Source organism: Cebus imitator, unplaced genomic scaffold, assembly GCF_001604975.1.
Source record: "Cebus imitator isolate Cc_AM_T3 unplaced genomic scaffold, Cebus_imitator-1.0 Scaffold576, whole genome shotgun sequence".
NCBI lineage: Eukaryota > Metazoa > Chordata > Mammalia > Primates > Cebidae > Cebus > Cebus imitator.
This window is the reverse complement of record NW_016107891.1, coordinates 303,953-328,190: the sequence shown is the minus strand read 5'-3', so window position 1 is coordinate 328,190 and position 24,238 is coordinate 303,953. Positions and strand designations below refer to the sequence as shown.

Here is a 24,238-nt window from a genome sequence, read left to right as displayed (position 1 = left end):
AAAAAAAAAAAAAAAAAAAGACAGAGAGAAAGAAGTACCAGAGTACCAGGATGTGTAGGAACTTGTCAGCCACTCGAGAATTTGGACTTTTTCTCAGAATGTGATAAGAAATGACTCAAAGATTTTGGGCAGAATAATGGCATGACCTGACTGAGATTTTAAAGGCTTGCTCTGATCACTGTGCTGGAAAGGCTTTAGGAATTCCAGCAAGGGCAGAAGCAAGAAAGTGAATTAGGATGTTATTACAGGTTAAACAGTGTCATGCAAAAAAGATACTGAAGTTTTGGCCCCTTATGCTAGTGAATGTGACCTTATGTGGAAGTAAGGTATTATGGATTGTATTCTGTCTCCCCAACAAAAAAATAAGTTAGACTCCTAACCCCTAGTAGCTCAGAATATAACCTTATTTGGAAATAGGGTCTTTTAAAAGGAGAAATTTGGACACATGCCTGCATACACGTGAAGATGAAGGGCAGAGATCACAGTGATGCTTCTACACATCAAAATGCCAAAGACTGTCCGCAAACATCAGAGCCTAAGAGAGAAGGCTGGAACAGATTGTCCCTCATAGCCCTCAGAAGGAATTGACCCTGATTCTGGAGCTGATCAGATTTCTGGCCTCCAGAGCTGTGAGACAATCAATTTCAGTTGTTAAAGCCACCCAGTTTGTGGTACTTTTATTATGGTATCCCCAGAAAACTAATACAGACATTATTCCCACAGTCCTGGCAAGAGACAAAGGTAGCCTGGACCACAGTAACAGTGAGAGATAGTTGGCTTCTCGATCCATTCAGATGAAAGAACCAATGGGGTTTGCTGAAGGACTTGTTGAGAGACATAAAATAGAGAAGAGTCAAAGAAGACTCAAAGACTTTTGTTCTGAGCAACCAGGCAAAAGATTCTACCATTTACGGAGATGGGGAAGATTGTGGGAAGTGCTAGTCTATGAGTGGTGAAATGAGGATTTAAGCATTCAAGAGGAATAAAAGAAGGAAAAGATGAAAAGAGCTGGAAGAGCTCAGCAAAGAAAATGAAGAGAAAAAGAAACAGAAGAACAGTTATGAAAGACAGAGTAAAAGCAACAAAACACAATAACTACAAGGAAAAACATGAAGTCATGGGGAAGTGGCCGGGGGAAATCACACAAAATGAAACATATCAAATAACTGAAAACAGGGAACATGATAGGTACTGAAAATAGACAAAGGAGATCCAACATATGCATATTTATTATTCCCAAAAGATAATAAAAGAAGTGGGCCAAAATTTACATTCAAGTACACAACAGAAATTATCTTTCCTGAAATCAAGTAACACTTCAATTTGTGAATCAAAAGATCATGCAATTTCTACAAAAAAAAAAAAAAAAAAACTGAATACAGAAAATCATTCAACCCTTAGACACTCAGGTATAGTTGCTATGCTTCAAAGTTATTTTTTAAAAAGCCTTATTGATACTGAATCCTTCCTTTTAAATACAGAACTAAGACTAAGTATAGGAACTATGATCGTAGAGTGAAATGTAAATGTTATACACACTCTGAAAATATTACAACTAACAAAAATAAGGAGGATCAACTAACGGGCAGAGAAGCAAACCTCCTTGGGCTAATTTACCCATCTTTCATAGCACTAGAGTGCCTCTCAGGAGTAACCCTACAGGACAGCAGCTAGAGGGAATCCTCCCAATAGGACAGCTGGGAGAAGTGCACTCAGCTTGCTACTTTGTATGGGAACTCAACTGAGGTAACAATATTCATGGACAGCAAGCAGGATAGTCAGAGGACTGAGAAGAGCAAGATAGATAAATCACAGACAAGCTCAATGAAATCATCTAAAACTGAAATATATGGTTTTAAAAAATAAACTCTAACCTAAAGTTTTTTGCAATACTCTTTTTCCCCTTAAATTTAGAGGGAATCTTTCTAGAATTATTGAACTCTTATGGGAAGAGGCATTTATCTAAAGTTCAGCAGTACCTTCTATTTTACTTCTATTGCTCTTCCTCCATTATATTTAAGACAGATAAAGCATTAACTGGAAGAAAAGCAGGGTTTGTTTGATCAGTTTTATGAAGATTGGGAGAGACTTCAGTATGTTTTTGCTGCGCTCTTGATCACACTCCTGATTTTAGTCAGTTTCTAATATGAACCACTTGAACCCCGCCCTTTGTCCCTTCTGCAATCAAAAGGAGATGAAAACTTTATACATCTCAAGCAATACTATTAAAATACTAGCAAATACTAGCAAAACCATTGTGTTTGCTGGAGAAAACATACTGGTTTACAAATATATCAGCTGTGGCTATAACATTTACTTACCCCCAACCACAGACACACTTTATCAGTAGGAGGAACTGAAGCTTTGCAATACAGGTTATCTGCCAGTAAGAATCTGGTCTCCAGTGAGTTGGTGGACTCCTTCAAAAAAAATGACAGTGCCATAAACAGACCAGTTTGATATAAAAGTTATAAAGGAGAGATCGCACAGTTGAACCTAGGACATTTAAAACAGTACCATCACGCAGGTTAAGTGTAGTGGTAAAATAAATGAATGCTAGAGCCAGATAGCTGGGTATTGACTCTGGCTCAGTTACTCACTAGCTTTACAAATCTGGTACCTCACTGAACTTCTGTGTCTTGGGTTCTTCATCTGTAAAATGAGGATCATGAGAGTCCCTACACCTATGAAGGCAGTGGTAAGCAGTGAGTACACACATACACACACAAACACACCCCAGTGCCTGACATACAGAGAAAGTGTTATTATAAGAATTAGCTATTATTTCATTTGTGCTTTATGCCCAATCAATCAGTTGCTGAAGTCTTACAAAGTTCACCACATAGTAAAATGTACTAGAAATAGTTATTCTACCAGTCAAGCAAAATCATAAGTACACACACACAATCTTTTAAATACAATATGATTATGAGATTTAATATTTACAACCTGCTTTTATTTAATGAATACTGGATTAAGACTTAGAAGACTCTCAAATTTGGTTCTGACAGTAATTAACTACATAAACGTTGGTCAAGTATAATCTCTCTGAAACCACTTCCTCAACTATGAAATGAGTACCTGAAACAGATGATCTCTAAGATTCTTTCCAGCTCTATAAATCTTGAACTAACTAACTCCTTATGCTCAGGGAGAATGACAACAACAAAGAAAAAACCTTTAGATGCTGCCAGCACAAAATAAGACATTTTCTTTGTATACCTAAACAATTTCAAATTGCATTTAAGTTTCACAAGCACTAAAGATAAGCAAAGTAATCCAAGTATGGGCCCTAGAATTAAACATGACTTTCAGGGGAAGACCACAAAGCCACATTTGCTACGGAAGCACAACATAACATTAGTGTATGTACTTAAGAAGGCAGACTGGATTCCACAGCACAGATCAAATATCAGCGACCAAGGAGTCAAAGAAGACGAGCTTCTACTGATATATCCCAGTTCGCTCATATTTATAAACAAAAATACACTTACTTTTTTCTTCTGCATATATTTTAGAATTTCCAAAGTCTGTTTAATTTCAGGAATCTGACCTTTTAGCCTGTGAACAAGAAAAAGACTAACTTAGTATTTTGCAGGCAAAAATAAACAACAGGACATGGTCTTACTAACTTTGCATTTTCTACTAATGTGTTCTTGAGGACTATTTACAGATATAAAATATTTAAGATATTCTGCAACAGCACATATAAGAAAAAATAAAAAAGTAAAACGTAAAATACTGAAGATATTTCTAGATATGAGATAAAATATTTAAGATATAAGTATTTATAAAAATAAAATAATGAAATATTTACCTAAAGAAAGTATATTTAGTAAAATATTCATAAAATATTTAAAGTATAAATACTTAATAAAAATATTTAAGATATCCTAGTGAATGTTTATAGAATGCCTATTCCATAAAGACAAAGCTCTGTTCTATTATGTCAAACACCCAATGTTATTTAACATTTCTAGACCAGACTATATCCACAGAGGTGATTCAAAGGTTCTGCATTTGATTAGAATGACATTTTAAATAGATAAATTTTAAAACTAATTTTTAAAATAACATGCATTCAAAAGTTATATTCTTAAATAGAAGCTACCAATCCCCTATCCAGAGATGCACATAGCTGCTCCTGGTGTGTGCATTCAGTCCACACACATACATCACAGTCAGCTAAATACTAGGCAAAGCACAATGACAACTTCTCAGTGTGTGTACTTGTCACACTGTGAAAAACGTACAGTATCAACTGAATGCCAAACATACCACATTATGATATAGTATAATTTAGTGATTCTTTGAAGGTTTGGGTACTCCTCCCCTAATTTTTACGTTGATAAATGCTCTTCTTTTCAAATTAGGTAACAATCATTCTTAAAATTATAAATGGATCACTGATTTAAACAAAAGAAATTTTAAAAAACAATGATGGACATGACACGACTGATCAGACTTAATGGGTAAGTTCTATATAGCTACTAGCAAAACGCTAGTAAGTGACTCCCGAATGCAATCAACCTCACTGACAAGAGCATAAGAGAAAAACACAGTATGCTAAAAACATTCAGTCAATTAAAGAGAGAAAACAATGATATATTTTTTGTCACTGGAGTTTAGCTCTTTATGGTGATTAGATGCATGTGTTTTGCATGGAGATATATGCAAAACAGTTCTAGGTTCTCTGTCAAATCACAGTGTAATTTCTGCAAAACAGACTAAGGATATAAAAACAAAGCTCTGGTTCTTTCAGGTTACATTTAACCAAATATTATTAGAGACCAGAATGTAAACAAAATTTAAATACAACATTGAAAACAAACTTAAAGAAGTCACTCCATGTGTGTAGAAGCTTAGCAGAGCAAATTTACTACACCCTGTGCTACTGACCTGGCAAGAAATGTGTTAAATGAGCCTGCTGCTTCAAAAAAAAAAAAAGTGTCATCATTTGATAATACAGTCCAGTGAATAATCTAGAAACACCTGGCATTCATTTTTTCACTAAAATTCAATCTGGATGCTACAGATTGCTCAAGTTTCCTTACTTTTGTATGATATGTTCACATAGGTAAACACCAGAAAGATGTTATACATTTATAAAACATGTGATACACATACAACTTAAGAAGTATGTTCAGATCAAGATTTTTTGGTCATGTAAATGACTTTTAAGATGCATTTTGTATATATAAATACTATATGTAATATGTTATAAAGCACATAAATGAGTCAATCAGCCAACTTAGGAACCAGACCACCAATGACATTGTACCTGCCCAAGCAATACACTCCTCCCCACCCTGCTTCACCTCAAGAGAAAGTAGCATGGCTGGGCACGATGGCTCACACCTGTAATCCCAGCACTTTGGGAGGTCGAGGTGGGCAGATCACCTGAGGCCAAGAGTTCAAAACCAGCCTGGCCAACGTGGTGAAACCCAGTCTCTACAAAAAAAAAAAATACAAAAGAAATTAGCTGGGCGTGGTGGCATGTGCTTGCAATCCCAGCTACTTGGGAAGCTGAGGAAGGAGGATCCCTTGAACCCAGGAGGTGGAGGTTGCAGTGAGCCGAGATAGTGGCACTGCACTCTAGCTTGGGCGTCAGAGCGACGCACTGTCTCGAAAAATAAATAAAAACAAAAGAGAAAGTAGCTTGCCTAAACTGTGTGTTTACAGTCCTGTTTTTTCTTTTTCAATTAGTTTCACTGTATTTGTGTGTATCCCTAAACAAAATATTCTTTAGCATTGGTGATTTCTGAGCTTAATTCAAATGGTCTCATGATGTATGCATTTTTCTGGGGTTTGCTTTTTAAACTCAATCAAGATCCTAAGATTTGTTCATTCATTTTCACTGCTGTGTAATATTCCATTACAAACATAACAAACACAACTTTTTTATCTACTCTTCTGTCAAAGGGCACTTCCGTCAGCTCCAGGTCATTGTTATTGCAACAGCAATGGAAATCTCCAGGTCCTAGGAGGAGCTAGGGCTGTGAGAGGGGAGACAGCAGCTTAGAAGGAAAGTGAATCAAGTCTTCAAAAGAGGAATAAAGCTAAAAGAAAATGTTCTAGCTGTGCTCCTTTTCTCCCTCTGAACTGCCCCAGGGAGTCACATTACCTACCTTATCACTGCTACAGGGCAGAAAAATGGCAGAATTGGCCAGTGGCAGAGGGAAGGCCAAACTGGGAAGCTGAGAATTACAAGTATTAGTCCCCAGCAGCCCACCTCTCCCCACTCCCTTTCCCTCCTGAGATGATAAATGAAGACAGCAGAAATTGAAAGAATCCCCCAGAGGTGACATTACCTGGCTGGGGAGAAGTATTTGTCTGATGGCTATGTCCTTAGACTGGGATACTAGCAGCATTCCTCCCACCCCTACCCACTAGGAATGACTTAACATACCCCCACCTCCACACATATTACTGGCCAAAGTAGCTGATATCCCTGAGGGAAACTAAGCTGACAGGGAAAAGAAATTATAATTTGATAATTATGATAAATAAATTCAACAACCTCTATCATATGAAACAAAATTAACAAACACCAAAAGATAAAATTATACATTAAATACTTAAAGATACCACAAAGAAAAAAGAAAAGATATCGGTAATATGAAGAAAAACCAACCAAAACTACTAGGTATAAACAACATAATGGCTGAAATAAAGAACTCATGGATATCCATCTAATTGCCAAAAGATAAATGACAAAGACAGAAAAGAGGAAATAATATAAAGAAATGTAAGACAGAATTAGAAGTGACAACATCTGTAAACAGGAATCTCAGAAAGAAAGAGGAAAAAACAGATGATAAAAAAAGAAAAAGTGATAATCATAAACCTTCCAATTAAAGAAAGATAAAAGATCTCAGTTTCAAACAAACTTCTGTACCTTTGCACAAGTGGTGCCTTATGCCCAGACTACCCTTCCTCACTTTAGTCTGCCTCCAAACTCATAACCAATCTTTGAAATTCTACATAGCCATTTGTTCCTCTTAGATACTTCCTCTGAACCTCCTTGGCCCCTCCAGATTAATGAGGTGCTTTGGTATAAAGTAATGCGTTACCATTCCCCTGTAACTCATTACTTTGTACCAAAGCACCTCCACTGCTCTATTTAGTGTGCTAATTTTATTTATATACCTATAATTTCCCCCAAACTGTGTACTTGGTTTTCTGTGTGATTTTGTTAGTTTGAGACTGGGTCTCACACTGTTGCCTAGGCTTAAGTACAGTAGCCTGATCAAATCTCACTGCAGCCTCAACGTCCTGAGCTCATGCGATCCTCCCGCTACAGCCTCCACAGGTGCATGCCACCACACCCAGCTAAATTTTTTTTTGAGACAGAGTCTCACTCTGTCACCCAAGCTGGAGTGCGGTGGCGTAATCTCGTCTCACTACAACCTCCGCCTCCCAAGCTCAAGTAACTCTCCCACCTCAGCCTACCAAGTAGCTGGCAGTACAAGCACACACCACCATGCCCAGCTAGTTTTTTTTGTATTTTAGTAGAGACAGGGTTTCACCACATTGCCCAGGGTGGTTTCAAACTCCTGAGCTCAGGCAATCCACCCACCTCAGCCTCCCAATCCACCCACCTACAGGCGTGAGCCACTGTGCCTCGCCTAATTATTTTTTAATTATTTGTAGAGATGGGTTCTTCCTATATTGCCCAGGCTAGTCCTGAACTCCTGAACTCAAGTGATCCTCCCACCTTGGCCTCCCAAAGTGCTGGAATTACAGGTTTGCGCCAGCACAACCAGTCCTATGTCCCTGTTGAAACCAGATACTGGACATTATTTCACCCAAAACAGTATGTGGTATCTAGCTAGCATTCCATAAATATTTATCTGACAGAAGAATGCTGGCACATGCCCAAAACAGAGATCTATAAGTATTTATTACAGTGAATTGACTTTATAAGCTTTAAAAAATAATGTAGGGAAATAAAGAGTTTAGAGTAAGGATACCTTTTGTCCTATGCCTATTAGTCATGAAATCTTGGGATTTCATAACTAATTAAGTCTTAGGCTCTGGGGGTCTCTTATCTCACTGGCAAAACTAGAAGGATGAACTAGACATATATGATGTTATGATTTTGAAAGCTTTGGAATACAGTCTTTAATAACCATTCTATTATGTTTTCAAAACCAGGTTTAGACGCAATATCAAGTGTTAGCAAGGATGTGGAACAATGGGAACTCTTGTACATTGCTGGTGGGAATTTAATATGGTACAGCCATCTTGGAGGACTGAACACTTGACATCTGAATATTTTATTATATGTAAATTATATCTCAATTTTTTTAAAGTTCAAGTCATATAAGATTTTCAAAACTTAGAAATTTTTACACTTACCTTCTTTTTTTTTGAGCAAGGTTGAGTTCCATAAACTTATACTTCTGGTACTGTTCATCCAGCTTCTTTAGTACTGTATCTGCAGTCTCATTCCCAGGCTGTTTCATGAAGGAATCTACATCTTCCTTTAATATCAAAAATAATACTTTACAATTCATGCCACTAAGCAGATTTTTTGAATGCTTTGTTTTTAAAACATAAAAGAAAAAAGCTTTATTTTTCTCCAAAGGTTTGTTTTTAACTATAAGTACAGGTTAAGCATCCTTATCCAAAATGCTTGAGACCAGAATTGCTTTGGATTTTAGGTTTTTTTTTTGGATTTTGGAATATTTACATTACACCAGTTGAGCATCCCCAATCCAAAACCCAAACTCCAAAATGCTCCAATGAGCATTTCCTTTGAGCATCATATCAGTGTTCAAAAAGTTTTAGATTTTAGAGTATTCTGGATTTCAGACTTTCAGTTTTAGGATGCTTAATCTGTAGTTACAAAAAGTTAGAGACAATTTCAGAGAGTACATATATAGCTAATTTATTCTTTCACCTTCCTCTTTATTTTTTATTTATAAATAGAAAATAATGACCTTTCCTACCACTTTATGCATTTTCCAATGTATCCCTAGCAGTAAATATGAAAATACTAACAAACACATTGCCCATTCATGCTCACAAAATGATTTTATAGGTTGTATACCAAGATTATCAATTTTATTAATTATTTTTAATTCAACAAGTTTTGCCATAGAAATCATACTATTTTTGGTCATTAGGTTCCCAAGGCAATCCACAAATGCTTCCTTCACTATCAAATAAGTGAAACAAAGTCACCTAAAAGGCAATCAGAATAATCTTTTGTAATAGGAAGCAGTAAAACTGAGGTTAAATTTTTTTTATACCACATGCTAGTCCTTGAACAAAGGCTAGTTAATTAGATAAGGATCAGAAACAAGATGAAAATATACGGAAACTTAGATGCTACAAGAGCCATTAAGTACGTTACGGAACTTTAGTTCTTTATCATAAGTAACTTTAATTATGGCTTCTAAAATCTTTACCTCATTATTATTATTATTATTATTATTATTATTTTTTGAGACGGAGTCTTACACTGTTGCTCAGGCTGGAGTGCAATGGCACAATTTCGGCTCACTGCAACCTCCGTTTCCTGGGTTCATGCGATTTTCCTGCCTCAGCCTCCCGAGTAGCTGAAATTACAGGCTCACACCACCATGCCCAGCTATTTTTTTGTATTTTTAGTAGAGACAGGGTTTCACTATGTTGACCAGGCTGGTCTCGAACTCCTGACATTGTGATCTGCCCACCTCGGCCTCCAAAATGCTGATTACAGGCATGAGCCACTGTGCCCAGCCCAGATCATTATTCTTATCCATATTTATTAGCTACCAGAGAATATCTTAGCTGAAACAATGAAGAGAAAGGAAGAGAAACACAGCAAGGGAGTGCTATGAAGCCATCAAACTAGAGACAGTAAATGAAATTGCAAAGGTAAGGCTGAGAGTTAATGACAGAGTTCTGTATGTAAAAGAGAGATGTCACCTTCCTCTGAAAGGTCACTGCAGGGAAGAGAAAGAAGACTAAGTTTTAGCACGTGATACATGTTATTAGGTGCTGGAGTTTAGCATGAATTAACTACAGCAGCATAGGCTGTGGTTAAGAGGTGGAGTGCCTGGTTTGAATCCTAGCTTCACCACTTACTAGATGAGTTGACCTTAGGAAAGTTAGTTAACCTCTCTTTGCCTCAATTTCCTCATCATCTGTACAAGTACCTTTTCATCACCCGGGATTAAATGAGTGAGCATATATGAGATGCTTCTAAGAGTATGTGACACCTATCTATAGCATAACGTGCCATTGGGACACAAAGTGCCAGGGATTTCGTTTTGGGGTAGAGGTCAGGGGAAAACTACAGGGAGGTGATATTTGAACTACAAGTGGAAAGATGAAGAGGTAATGAAATGGACAAGGGTGAAAGAACAATTCAAGCGGAGAAAGAAAACAAATTACTGCCTCAGTGGGGCTGGGGAAAGAACAAGGTCTGACTTCTAACAACTGTGGTATACTGCCTCCTAACATCATGAGCATTCATACCTATTCGACATCTACTACACTGCAATACTCAAGCATGTTCTCTGTTTCCCATAACAACTCTGTAAGTATTGTCATCCCTATTTCAGTTAAAGAAACTCAGGCTCAAAGTGGTAAAAATATGCTTAAGTCTAAGCAGAAACTGGGAAGCAGAGGCAGGATTTAAACCCTGGTCGATTTAGAAGCCAATGATCTTTCAACAATACCATGTCACTTCAATGATTAAAAGTTTGGGAACAAAAACAATTATATAAAATTGGGTTGCTTATTACATTATGTCAATAGAAATGTTAAGGTCTACAAAAAAATAACCATGACATTTTAGGGAAAAAAGCATTTTAAGATGTTATAAAGCCCTCAGATAAAGTGTATCCTCCGGAGATAGATTTCTCTAGGTGAGCACTATGAATGTAACATTTAAGGCAGTAAGGAAATTCAATTAGACACATAGTTATGAGTTTATACTATTTGTCAGGCACTATTCTAGGGCCAGGAGAAATGACACAATGCATGAGAACTACCTCACCTCCTCAGCAGCAGAGCATGAAGGGTAAGCTGGCGGTCTGGACCTCCACAGATTGCCCAAGTTCAAATGCTGGATACCTCATTTACATCCTGTGTGGCCTGGGGCAAGTTACTCAAGGGCCGTGTACCTCGGTTTTAACATCTAAAAACAGACCTAATAGTAGCTAACACCTAGAGTTTAGTAAAATCATTAAGAAAGTGTCCGGCACTGAACAAATTTTATTCCTTGTTATGATTCAATAATAGATTGATGTAAAGAAATAAATGGCACAGCTCATGAAAACACAAAATAAACGATTTCGAAATTCAATCAACAAATGCAAATAGACAATGTCAAGTGTGGTGTAAATAAATTAGTGTTTTAAATGATATAAGACATGATTAGTAAAAAGGCAGAGGTAAGGTAAGGTATAAATCGAAAGGTTGAGAAACTTTCATAAAGATTTTATAGCAGCTCCGTACAACTAAATGGGGACAGACAGATGAGCGGGCCTGGAGGGTCAGTAAGACATTTTCTCTCATTACTAAAATAGTCTTCAAATACTATTTCTAAATAAAATAAAATTTTTAAAAAGGCACTCAGAACAGGGAACGCCCTCCAGAACAACCTCTAGAGCGACCCGATCCTGTCTCGGACGCCAGTGAACCTGGGACCTAGCGCCAACACGAGGGTTCGGCCTCTTCTCTCAACAATTCATTCTCCACTAAGTCGTTAGAATGATGTATCTGAAACCAAAGGCCTTTTACAGTAGGCAATGGCAGTACATGGCCTACTGTAAAAACCTAAATTCCTTAGGAAGCCAAAGAAGGGGTTTACCCTCTCACCGCATCATCCTACTTCTTCCACTTTCGCCGAGGCAACAGACCACCGCATTACTTTAACAGACAAGGTGATATTCCCTGTTTTCACATCTTGGCACTGGCTGTTCTGCGTATTCATTGTACTGTCTCTCCAGCAACTACGCGGAGTCGAGAGCTCCTCACCATCTCCCCTTTTCCAAGCAGCAGGGGGACGACAACCGGCGGCAGCCGGCAGGTCCCTCAGGCCGCCCCGCCCCGCCGCCCCTCACCCTCGCCCAGGCTCCGCACCCCGTTCTCTTCTAGGAACTTCTCGAGCTACGTGTCTTCCGGGCGGGAAGCAGCAGAGCTCAATCTTTCCAGGTGCGAGGAGTGAGAGCGGGCCGAGCACCCCGTCCCTGAACCTTTAGCTCAGCTCCTTCCAACAGTAGAGGCCTAGGTGGGAGCCGGGAACAAAGGGGCAGTCCGCAGTCTCAAGCCAAGATGCCAGGGAACAGCGTGCTTCTTACCACAAACACGGCCTCTGGAATCCCCAGGTGGAGCCGCCGCCCATTCCCTGTGGCCATTTCTCCTTTGCCGCAACCGTCCTTTGCGCCCGCCATCTTGGGTATGCGAGTGCTCGACTGCCTTCCGAGCCGCCGGCCACAAGGATTTCGTGATTGGTTCGTTCGCACCTGCAGGCCCGCCTCTCCGTACACATTCATTGGTGCGCAGGAAAGGTCCCCCACCAAGTTCCCGTTCTTCTTTGGTCGAAAGTAGACCAACCTGTAGGTGCTGATTGGCTGCGCTCAGGTAAGTGACAAGCATGGAAGGGCCGCAGAAGACAAGCTGGAGCGGCAGGAAAAACTCTTACGTCCTCTTGGGAAAAGGGGTCTTGTGAGTGAGCTGTGCTAAAGCCCTAGGAATGGGGACCTAGCCTGACCCCACCCCGACCCTATAATTCGCAGCAGCCTTCACAATGGCCTCTGGAGCGACCCACTTCCCTCTCGGATGCTAGCGAACCTGAGACCTATCGCCATCACGAGGGTTCAGCTTCCTGCCTCTTGAAGGGAACTTACTTTGTGACTGTTTCAGAGTGGAGTCACTGGCCTCATTCTAATAAATACCCTGCCTGTCGCACCAGCCTTTCCCGAAAGCCACCTTTGATCAGAATGTCTTCTCTCCAGCTGAAACGTTTCCAAAACTTCATAGTTCACATACAAAATCCTAAGAACTCCTCCACCTAGGCTTCTAGACCCATGTACTTTACCCAATGTCATCCTACGCTACAATCCTGTAAAAGCACATCTGTCGTATAAAACCAAGTAATTATTCTTCGGGCCCTTTTCTGTCGTTTCTCCCACTGGAGTGTTTCCCAATGAAGCAGTGCTTCATCCACTCTCACAAATTCCACCATAAGCATAAGAATTATGCAATGGAAAGTAAGTCTCTCTTCTCACAGGCAATCACTGTTACCGGTTTATCTCCATAGATAATGTACGATCAATCAAACACATAGATATAGATATGTCTTTATATATAATGAGGAACAAATTGGTATCATCATATTGTGAATTAGGAAACTAAAGCTCAGTGAACCTCTACAGCTTCTCCAAATTCCTACAACTACATGGCAATGAAGCCGGAACTCCAAACTAATTATCCAGTGCCTTCTATGCTATTTGACTTGGGAAGATGAAGACATGTTACCTAACCATGACGCTGTCCTTTTCTGGTCAGTGGCTTTGTGAGATAATGTCTCTGTTCCTGCAGAGAAAAGTAGATGGGAACTCTATTCTTCACCACTCTCCCCCACGTCAATGCCTTCCAAAAAAAATTTGTTTTTGAAAAGTAGGTAAGGTTTCTACAGAAAAACATTGAGTTTTCAGACACACTTGCTAATTTCGTTCAACTTCACTGATCCCTATCTATATTAATCATTGTTAGAACTAATCAAGGACTTCAAACTTTTGAAAATATTTCTCCAAATTATGACTAATTCTAATCTGGAATAAATCCCTCTAAGACATATATTATTTGATTCTTCAGGCCAGGTTTTTCTTTTGGAGCCAAAAGCCTTATAAGCTTACTGCTCGTGTTTTACTCCCTTACAGGTACAAACAGAAGATTTATATATATATATATATATTTCCTTTCTAGGCTTCTCTTAATTAGAAAGTTTTATACCAATTCCTTCTGACTCCTCTATTTCCTTCCTGCCATGGCTGCAGCAGCTTTTCCAAGAATACACTAAGCTTATCAACTCTATAGGTAGTCATTTTCTTTTCTCTTAGTTAAACAAACAAACAAAAAAACAAAGAAAGAAAGAAAAAAGCTTCTTCTTGCCAGATCCAAATCTAGCTATTACCTGACCTTAAATATGATTGGTCTTTAGTAACCCTTCAGTAGCCCACACCTTTTACAGCTTGTCTTTAGATTGCTTTAGTAAAAGCATTTTTTTAAACCAACTTTAAAAGGCTGTAGATTTTCATCATGGACACTTTTGAAACAAAATAAAACAAAATGTAAAGAAAATATATATACAAAAGGAAACAGAACAACTTTTAAAAAATCATTTCACATAGTGTTGTGCTGATAAATGTTCAACTGATTATAGAAAGGAGTTACACGTTTATTATAAATTGTATTAATATAAAACATGTATAGCACACATTTTCATAAGTGATAATACAATATACAATACTCTTTGTTATAGATTCCATATAACCAATTCTGACAGGATGCTTTTGATTTTTGCCAAATACGTATCTCCCTAGACAACCTATAGTTGCAATTGATGAACTAGTGTAGTTCTGACATGAATGTTGGTTATTTCGTTTATCTTAATAATAAAAAATTAATTCAACAATTATTTTTATATTGGTACTTGGATCATTCATCAACAATGTAAGTGACTTATTTCCTGAATTAGATAATGCTTTTCAAATACCAGAAAAATATTGCCTCATTTTTTGGTGCTATTCACAATAATGGCTACAGACACAACTCACTTTTAAGCTGACTTAAGTCCAGAGTGTCAAACAGATCAAGCCGTAGTTTGTAGCATCTGCCAATTTCTGTGATGTAGATACTCCCACAGTGGGTGATTTCAATCCACATGGAGTTGGGAAAACATGCCCAGTAAGCACACAGATACAATGGATGTAAATAACCTCAAGAGTACAGGTAACACTCAAATGTCAAAAAATAATTAGAAGATTATAAATTATGAGTATTTATTACCTTTGTTTTTAAAAGAATGTATTTAATCGTAAACTTTTTTTTCACTATTTCCAGTAATGGCTATAAATAAAATTGTAAACTTTTATAATTTACTTTTGAATGATGGCTGTGTTTAACAACCATCTTGCAGAATTTCTAGAAATTTAACAATTGGTTCTCACAAGCTGGTACAAGCCAGTTCTAGTGCACCACTGGCTCATATTTTGGGAAGCCAGAGTTAATAACTTCAGTGAAGAGTACCTGCAAATGTCACACTGATGTGGTCTGCAGAGAAGGAAGAAAATGATGTGACATACAACTGGAGTCCCCCGGAAGAAGAGGGTAATATTCTTAGCAACTTCCAGACCTCAGAGGACCAAGAGCTGACTTAAATTTGTACAGCCAGAACCCACAACAACTACTCTAACTCCATCTTTGCCTGGAAGGTCTGTGCAGGTAACAGTTCTGTCCCAATCTCCACAAGCCTCTGAAATCACTAAGAAGAGCTGCAAATCCTGAGGCTGGGTTAATGTGTCTTTTTTTCCCCAAGCCTGGTCACTGGGGTCATTTTCTCCCAGGAAGCCCACTGGGAAAGAGCCCAAAGCCTTCAGAGAGAGGCCAAGCATTTCAGGATGTTCTGAGACAGCCTCTGCTCAACCTTCTGATTCAGTTTCTAATATTGACTTCTGAGAGCAGAAAGTGCCGTTTGCCCTAGGAGCTTTGGAACTCCCCTGGAGGGCACTCAATTGTGATAGTGCCCCTGCATGCTAAGCCTGCCCAGCCTCTTGGGGCTATTTCCTAGTGAGTCCAAATACATGTGTCTTATATTTCCAAACATGCCAATGGGCCTCCATACTCACTACCCTGGGTTGCTGACTGCTGGTTGTGTTCTCACTGTGTATTGTTATTGTATCTTCAGTGTTTTTGTTCTGTTTATACAAGAGAAAACAAGGTAGGATTTTCCTAGACCAGGTAAAATGTGGCAGTGTGATTTCCTTTTTCCTGGGACTGATGTTACTTACCTAAGGTGATGTGGAGAGGCCCTGTGTCCCAGGAAACTAACCCTTCTGCAACCCCTACCCCACCACCTGATCTGCCAGAATGATGGCCCTGGGGACTGCCAGACATTACCCTGCTTTATTTCCAGAAATCATTCCTAGGCTTGCCACTATGTAATAGGCTCTAGAACTTGGGTTCTAGTTTAACCATGTCATTAACAGGCTGTGCCTCATTAGACAAGTGTCTTCACCTGTCTAGCTCAGTGTCCTCACATGTGAAATGTGAGGTTTGGACTAGAGGCTCTCCAGACTCACCTGTAGTGCTAATACATTTTGAGTATGACCTCTGGTGAGTAATTTTGCATCCCATGGTTGTCTCTAGATCCCACTGGATCCTCCAGGTTCCTTCTGTATGCCATTCTCAATTTAGAAAACTTAATCTTGGGCCCCGAGGTGGGTAATTACACCCTCCAAATCCCTCTGCCCCTATGTCCACCCAAGCTTTTCCTTTCCCACCAAACACAATAAAAAGCATGGATATAAAAAGGCTCGAACTCTGCTTCATTGTTTCTGAATCTCCTTTGGGCCTGACTCCTTGGGCTATATAAAGACATTCAGTATAAGCCATGGTAAATTCCCAGTCACAAGGTTCCCTGGATAATAACTGGGAGAGATGGTAGATTCCAGCACAATGGTTCTAGCGCATGTGCTTTGCAGTCAAGCTTGATTATTTATTGGCTATGGGATATTAGGTTACTTACTTTAACACTGTCTCAGTTTTCTCAGTTGTAAAATAACCATAACAATATGGCTTTGGTCACATATTATTAAGTAGATTGAATGGAATTACGCAAATAACATACTTGATCCTGTGCCTACTACCTCGTAAGCCCTCAATAAATTTTAGCTACTCTCCTGATAATTGAAAGGCCTGGATATGGCACAGAATAAGAAATTCAGGGGTTTGGGACATGTGCCACATGTCATGAGAATGACCTCATGATGGGGAGAAATCTCCCAGTCTGCTGATACCATGGGGATCTGCAGGATCTGTCTTAAATCCCTCACAGCCTCCTGGGGAGAAAGAAGGGTTATTCTTCACATATACAGATAAAAGAGAGCATACAGTCTGGCTCAGGACTAACTCCTAAAACATTGGAGCCCCATGATATTGCTCAGCTCGCTGGGCCTGCTATTTGTGGATATGCTGAAATGCCTTGAGATATGAAAGCCCTAAAATGTGAGCAATTCATGTCAACTTAACTCTAAAATGTCTGATGTTAGTACCAAAGTAAAGGAGAAGCTGAGATAAGTGCCTTTATCAGCCTATAAATTCTTAAGGGTAGGGACTTGTTTCTCTTGTCTTTGCTTCTCTGAGCCTCACACAGAGCCTGATACATAGCAGCTTGATCATTATTTATTGACTGTGTGAATCAATCAAGCAACAAATGTTTGTGGAGCATGTACAACGTGCTCAACATTTAGGTAGTGAAGATAAGTTACACTAGAAGAATCCAACACAGTGTATAACTGAAGATAATAAATAGTTAGGAGACTGAGATACTCACATGAAAAACTACGTAGCTGGCCAAGGCAGTCAATGCTAAGTGCCAGAGACACTAAGTGTGGTGGGACTCCACCTTGCATGGAAGACCTGCCTTTGTCCACACATCAGTTGTGGAGCATGGAACATTGAAAAAAATTCTGGATTTGGAGCCAAGAAACCTTGGAAATCCTCTCTCTTAAGGCCTCCATTTCCTCTTCCTAAAGAGGGTTTCGGAATTGCTAATCTCTAAAAAAATTCATCTCCTTTCACATATTGTAGTTTCTGTTGATTTGTGATACAGATGATGTCTCAAAAATAACAATGTGTGGGCACCTAACACTTTCAAGAAAGCCAAGCCAGCAGAGACCAGAATATTTGATGAAATTTCCCAGGCCAAGGTGAGCTTATATTACTCAGGGATCACACTCCCTGCCCAAGACAAGGAATCATGGGCAACCATTGCTCTTGCTGTTGCTTAGAGAGCAGCTACAGCAATTACATGCGGGAGTCTGGAGAGTCCGCTCAGGAAATCCATGTCAGCAAAATAATGCCACTAGACTCTCTATGAGGACAGGAAGGAAGTGAATTGTCACTCCATGGCAGTCTTCAAGGGATGAGCTCCTGAGCTTTTACCTAGGGACCTAGCTCTGGATTAGATGAGAGGCATGACTAGATCTGAAGCAGTCCCTAAAGGGGCCAAGCAACTGAAGAACACCTGGTAAGAAGTAAGGCTTGTAATGTGGCTACTGAGGGCACTCAGAGGGCCCAGAACTGGGCCTGTATGACACATGACGTATGTGTGCTTTTTTTTTTTTTAGAGACAAGTCCTCTCTCTGTAACCCAGGCTGGAGTGCAATGGTGCAATCATAGCTCACTGTAGCCTCAATCTCCTGGGATCAAGCTGTCCTCTTGCCTCAGTCTCCCAAGGAGCTAGGAATATGGATGCATGCCACCATTCCAACTAATTTTTTTATTTTGTAATTTTGTAGAGATGGGGCCTCACTATGTTGCCCAGGCTGGTCCAGACTCCTAGCTTCAAGTCATCCCCCTCCCACCTCAACCTCCCAAAGTGAGGTGCAGCCACTGCACCGAGCTGACACAGATGGTTTTAGGAACTTGTTAGGGGAGGGGTTGTGGTTGGAAGACTAGGTTAGGTGAATTATTCACTATTAAAATAAAAAAATACAGCACATAACCTCTAAATATTGAATTAAAGAATTTCAAGAGTATTGAATGTCCAACTAAATGTTTATTTTCCTTGGAAGATGTGGAGGATTCAGTTCAGCCTGTTGAAAGATCATCTTTTTATTCACCTCTGAATATGAATCTTTTTGCTTTGGTACCTGTACTTGGACTGCGTCTGAATAAAAGAAAGACAGATCTATAAATATTTAATCATTTATACATATTTTTCCTTGTGGTTATGAAATAAATCACAAATATTTTGATACAAAGCTCTGGTCATTTTTCTCATTATCTAACACCTGAAGCTTATTCAGTCCTCCTAAAACAAACATTCAGGAATCAGGGGGCTCTGCACATCAGCTGAAGACTGAAAGAAGAAACCTAGTAAACAATACTCTGAGACAATGGACACGTGGATCACGACACTCTCCCATACACTTCAGCTATGCTCATTCACATTACCACTGCCTACTTCTACTTCTTTGCTGAACCTATTCTTTCTGCCAGTAATGCCAAACTTCTGTCCTCTATACATCTACTATTTGAAATCTTCTTTATCATTCAGTACTTGAAGGCTTCCATTGCTAAATTAATTGTTCCCTTCCTTGAGTTCCCATGGCGCTTTGTGCTTCCTTCTTTGTGTGTATGTTTATCTGAAGCATCCTTTCTCACTCTGTTGACTCTCTGTCTATTTTTAAATCTTATCATTCAACTTAAGTATCAGTTTTCTGGTAAGTCATCCTTGAAATCTCCAGATTGGGTTAGCCACTTCTCCAATACTAATCACGGTTGGGTTTGTTGAATGAACAGATGAATGAATAAAAGGATGGCTGCATAAATATAAGAACGCAGTTGAGGCTTAACAACACAAGTTTATAGAGGTCTGCATCACGTCTGCACAATTCTGTCTTTCTATGATGATGGAAATATTAGAATTAGGCTTTCTTCTATGAGAGACCAACACTACACAAAAGATGGCTATGTTGCAAAACTCCGTTATAACACTGATCCTGCCTCCAGTGACTGCCTATCTCTGCTAAGGCCCTTAGCAACAACAGCCCAAACATACTTGCTGTTCTGGGGATGGAGTGGAAGGAGTACTGGTCCTTAGGCCTTGCTGGGTATGAATCTTGGGTTGAGGTACCATTAGAGAAGGAGCTCCCAATGGAGTTGTGACCTATGGATTTTAAAAGAAAACAAAGAGTTAAAAATTAATTAGTATTTAATTGCTTTCCTAATACAATCGTACCATGAGAACAAGTAGCCCCCTAGAGTAAATATTATGTTAATGTTTAATAAACATCAATTGACAGGAATGCAAAATGCCAAATACAAAGAAAAAGAGGAAAATATATCTGTGAAGGAGCTGCTAGTGATAAAGTATGAGACCAGAGAGTGTGGAAAACCTAAAGAATAGTTATTGAAAAGCAGGGATGAATTAGCCACAAAGTAAGGCCTGCAAAGGAGTCTTTATAAGACAGAACTCCAACATCTCAAGGTCAATAATACTCATAGGAAAAAGAAGGGACATTTGTCAGTGGACATAGAATATGTTAAATATATACTGGTATGTATGTATCGTTCATGAAATACTATAGAATTAACATATGATTTGATATAACAATGTACAGGTTAAATGTGAAGGATGTATAGAAATCTGCCAGGTGAAAGTAGTGAGGAAAGGGCAAGCACATCAGGTCATGGAGGTAGCTGGAACTAGAAACACATTTGACATTTCTTTAGTTTGTTTTACTTTTCTAGTTACTTAATGAGCTCATATTTTAAATTATATTCAAAAGATATAAGAAGAGGAATTAATGAAGAACAAACTAAGAAGGTTGCATAGACCCATTAATATAAGACTGTGACCATCTCCCTCCACTGTTTAAAACCATTCAATGGACCCTCATTGATTGTAGATAGTGTGTAAAGTCCTTGGCATGGCTTACCAAGCCTACTGCTTCCTCATCTTGATGTTTTCCCTCACTTCTCCCTCACTGGTTGAGGCAATATGGGCTTACTTAAGAACAACTGGGTAAATTAGAAACTGTTCAAATGACTCGTAACCGAAGGTCAAAGATTAATGTGTTGACCTGTTGGGAGGTTTCTGGTGATATGCTGCAGGGTTATGTTCTTGATCTTCTTGTTCATCTTTATCTGTCAATTAAAATGTTGTAGAGGATATGTTCACTGAGCATGTGAATAACATACGAATTGGAAAGGATAATTAATACATTAAATATAAGCAGAAACATTAATTTTCTTGAGAGACTAGACATAGGTCCCAATTGAATAAGATGAAAGTTAACAGAATCTTGTACTTGGATCTTAACAAATACCCACGTATATAGAATGGGTAAGGAGTGAAAATGAAGTTAAAAGAATTTTAGTTGATAGTAACATTTAAGTTTTCCAGTCCGTTCTCCTGTCTTAGCCCCATGCCAGCAATTTGGAAGCAGTTCCTAACTATCTTCAGTGTGCAGGGATGCCACTTCTACGTATCAAACAAAGGGCCTAAGTGAGCAAGGTACCAAGACCTCTTGCCTTACAAACCAGTGCTGTCTAGAAATCCTTAAAATTGCTCTTGCCAGAGGAGGAAGCTCTTGGTCTACTTCTGTGATGCTATCAGATAGTGCACCCTGGAATAACCCCATGTAGTGACTAGACTGAGCACCTAGTCCTTTTAGGAAACCTAGGTGAATATGCGTCCTTCAATCCACCTGGGTACATAGTTATTCATGCCTAAGGAGTGGGATTCTCATTCTGTAGTCAAGTCAATGCTGTGGTCTACTTTTTACCTGATTCCTGTCAGCTTCTCTCCCTGGGAAATGGGCCCTGTTCTGTTCACCATTATTTGGAAAGAATCTGTAAAATAGCCTGGCTCCTTATGTAGCACTTCATGGCTTTCTCTGCAACCCATACCTTTTTCCTCAGGCCCTGTTATACTAATAAATAGCCTTTGGTTACTGATGCCTAGCCTGGAATCTACCACACTCCTTTGGTACTTGGACCCTGACCTGTGTAGTATCTCAGTTCTACTCCTTCTACCTTAAATTCCTACTAAGTCTATTTCTTCTGGGCTTGGGTTCACTCATAGTTCTAGCATATATGCACACCTGGTATCATATTATACTCTAGTCCTCTTCTGGAAATTAACTGGCACATATAGTATATTATTATAGAGGGTGTATAGAGAAGTCCACAAACAGGACTCAAAAGAGACATGAAGTAGGAGGAAAAATAAGAGAAAATGGTGTCGCCAACTCTAGGAAGTGAGAGTGTTTCCTCCTCCTTCACTGGTTATGCCTTTTCCACCTCTTTTCCAGGTCCCTTTTCATTTCCCTGTCCCAATGACAGACGACCCTTGGGCTCAGTCTCTACTCACCCCTGGATGATTTAATCCATTCTTTCAGCACACTCAAGTTTCAGCAAACTTCAAGGTGTTTGCACTGATTATGTCCTCTTCTGAAATGCTCTTCCACTTGACTTGCTCCTTCTCCTCTTTAAAATTTCTACTCAAGACTGAGTCACCTTTTCAATAGAGTTCCCACTGACCAGCCCATTTAAAATGGAAACCTACTCCAATACTCTTAATTCTTCGCTGCTGCAATTTTCTCCATAGCACTTGTCACCTTATTTATTTATTTCTTCCCCCCATTAGAATGTACATCCCACAGGGACATGGGTTTTCGCTTCTTTTAATTATTGCCATATTCCTAGAATCAGAATATGTCCTAGTTGAGTGATAGGAAAGAAGGACTGTGTAAGGCAAGGACAGAGAAGTAGCTATTAGATTAGGTCACATGGAAGTCACTATAGACCTTTATGTTAGCAGTTTAGTGGAATAGTGGGGATAGAAGTCACATAAGGATGAGTTTAAAAGGGAACTGGGGAGACAACCTCAATATCTTTTAATACAAACATGGGTTGTTCCTGCCTTACTTCAAGAATATATACTGAGTATCCTGTGCCTAGAATGAACTAAGCAAGGCAAGAGTGTCAGGAGATGAAAGCAGAGAGGCAGGATGGAGGATCTTGGCTTTTGCTCTGAGAGAAATGGGGGGCAATTGCAATGAAGTTGCTTAACCTGACTTACACTGTAAGCCAATCACTCTGGCTGCAGCATGAAGAATACTGTAGGCGGTAAGGGCAGAAGCAGGGAGCCCAGTTAGAAGGCTACTGCAGTGACCCAGATGAGAGATAACGGATTAGAAAAAAGTTAGGATGCATTCTGAAAATAAAGGCCATTGCACTTGCTCATGAATTGTATGTGGAGTGAAAGAAAGATGTATTAAGGAAGACTCCAAGGCCTTTGGCCTGAGCAACTGGAAGGATAGAGATGTCATCGCCTGTGATTGAGAAGGCTGCAAGTAGAACAGCTTTGGGGAGATCAAGGGTACAGCTTTGAACATGTGCAATTTGAGATGTGTCAGAAACATGGATATTTGTTATCCTCTGTGTGTTCCTGTACATTTACCATTTTCTGGAATGGATACCAACAGCAAAAACAACATGAGCAAATTGGTGTGTGACTGGAGCAACTGAATGACTTCAGAGTTTCCATTACCTGTATTGTATTGTATGAAATTTATGCAGTGCACTGAAGCTATAAATAGAACTAGTGATTACAATTTTTAAGTAAGAAATAATTTAAATCATGAAAATATTGCCAAATAGGCAGAATACAAATAATAAACTAAAAATGAGTTTAAAAAAAGGCTGGAATCAGAAAAATTCCAGATATTCTATTTGTATTAACAATTTCTCCCTTTAGAAGCTTTATACAATAACAGCAAAATCAGTTCAACTTTTTAAACCTGATTAACATAGCCTAGAAGTGATCCCAAACAGCAAAATGGCAAATAAAACAAAACAAAATGAAACAATAAAGTCCCTGCACAAGGGGAGAAAAACCAGCAGCAAACAGTAGTTCATAACTCTTGAAATAAACCAAGAATGCAACCTAAACTAAATTACATTAATACTTGAATCTCTATTATGTGCATATTGATAATTCCTATTTTGGATTATCTATTAATTCTGAACCAGATTTCTCTTGACTATTCTACTTCTGCACATCTCCTTCCACCCCCATTTCTATGGGTCCTTTCTCTATTCCTGTTATCCATCTCACAAGGCATGTGCTATATTATTTCTCAGAGAGCGGCCATTTTTTCCAATGCAAGAAAAGAATGTGGGTGGATTACCTAACATTTTAAAATATCCATATAATTTTTTCTGTTAGTAGTTGTGACCATATCTCCAACTCTTGATATCTTAAGAGAGGTTTTTCTGGCTGGGTGCAGTGGCTCACACCTGTAATCCCAGCATTTTGGGAGGCCAAGGCAGGTGGATCACCTGAGGTCAGGAGTTCAAGACCAGCCTGGCCAACATGGCGAAACCTCATCTCTACTAAAAATACAAAAATTAGCCAGATGTGGTGGCAAGCACCTATAATCCCAGCTACCTGGGAGGCTGAGGCAGGATAATCACTTGAACCCAGGGGACAGAGGTTGCA

At 39.1% G+C, this 24,238-nt stretch overlaps 1 protein-coding gene across 2 annotated transcripts in view; it reads right to left on the bottom strand.

Moving 5' to 3' along the window:
* Positions 1–12,595, bottom strand: part of VBP1 (VHL binding protein 1) — a 19,419-nt gene extending 6,824 nt beyond the window's left edge. Inside the window, exons 1-4 of one of the 2 annotated variants that reach the window (XM_017516227.2) lie at positions 12,300–12,595; positions 8,362–8,486; positions 3,495–3,561; positions 2,322–2,420 (exon numbers count right to left, since the gene is read on the bottom strand). In XM_017516227.2, coding sequence (XP_017371716.1) covers positions 2,322–2,420; positions 3,495–3,561; positions 8,362–8,486; positions 12,300–12,494 — 486 coding nt within the window. In that variant the 5' untranslated portion in view covers positions 12,495–12,595. The remainder of the gene's footprint in view (positions 1–2,321; positions 2,421–3,494; positions 3,562–8,361; positions 8,487–12,299) is intronic. The other variant, XM_037734138.1, reaches the window with a different exon arrangement.
* Between the last annotated feature and the right edge of the window lie 11,643 nt (positions 12,596–24,238).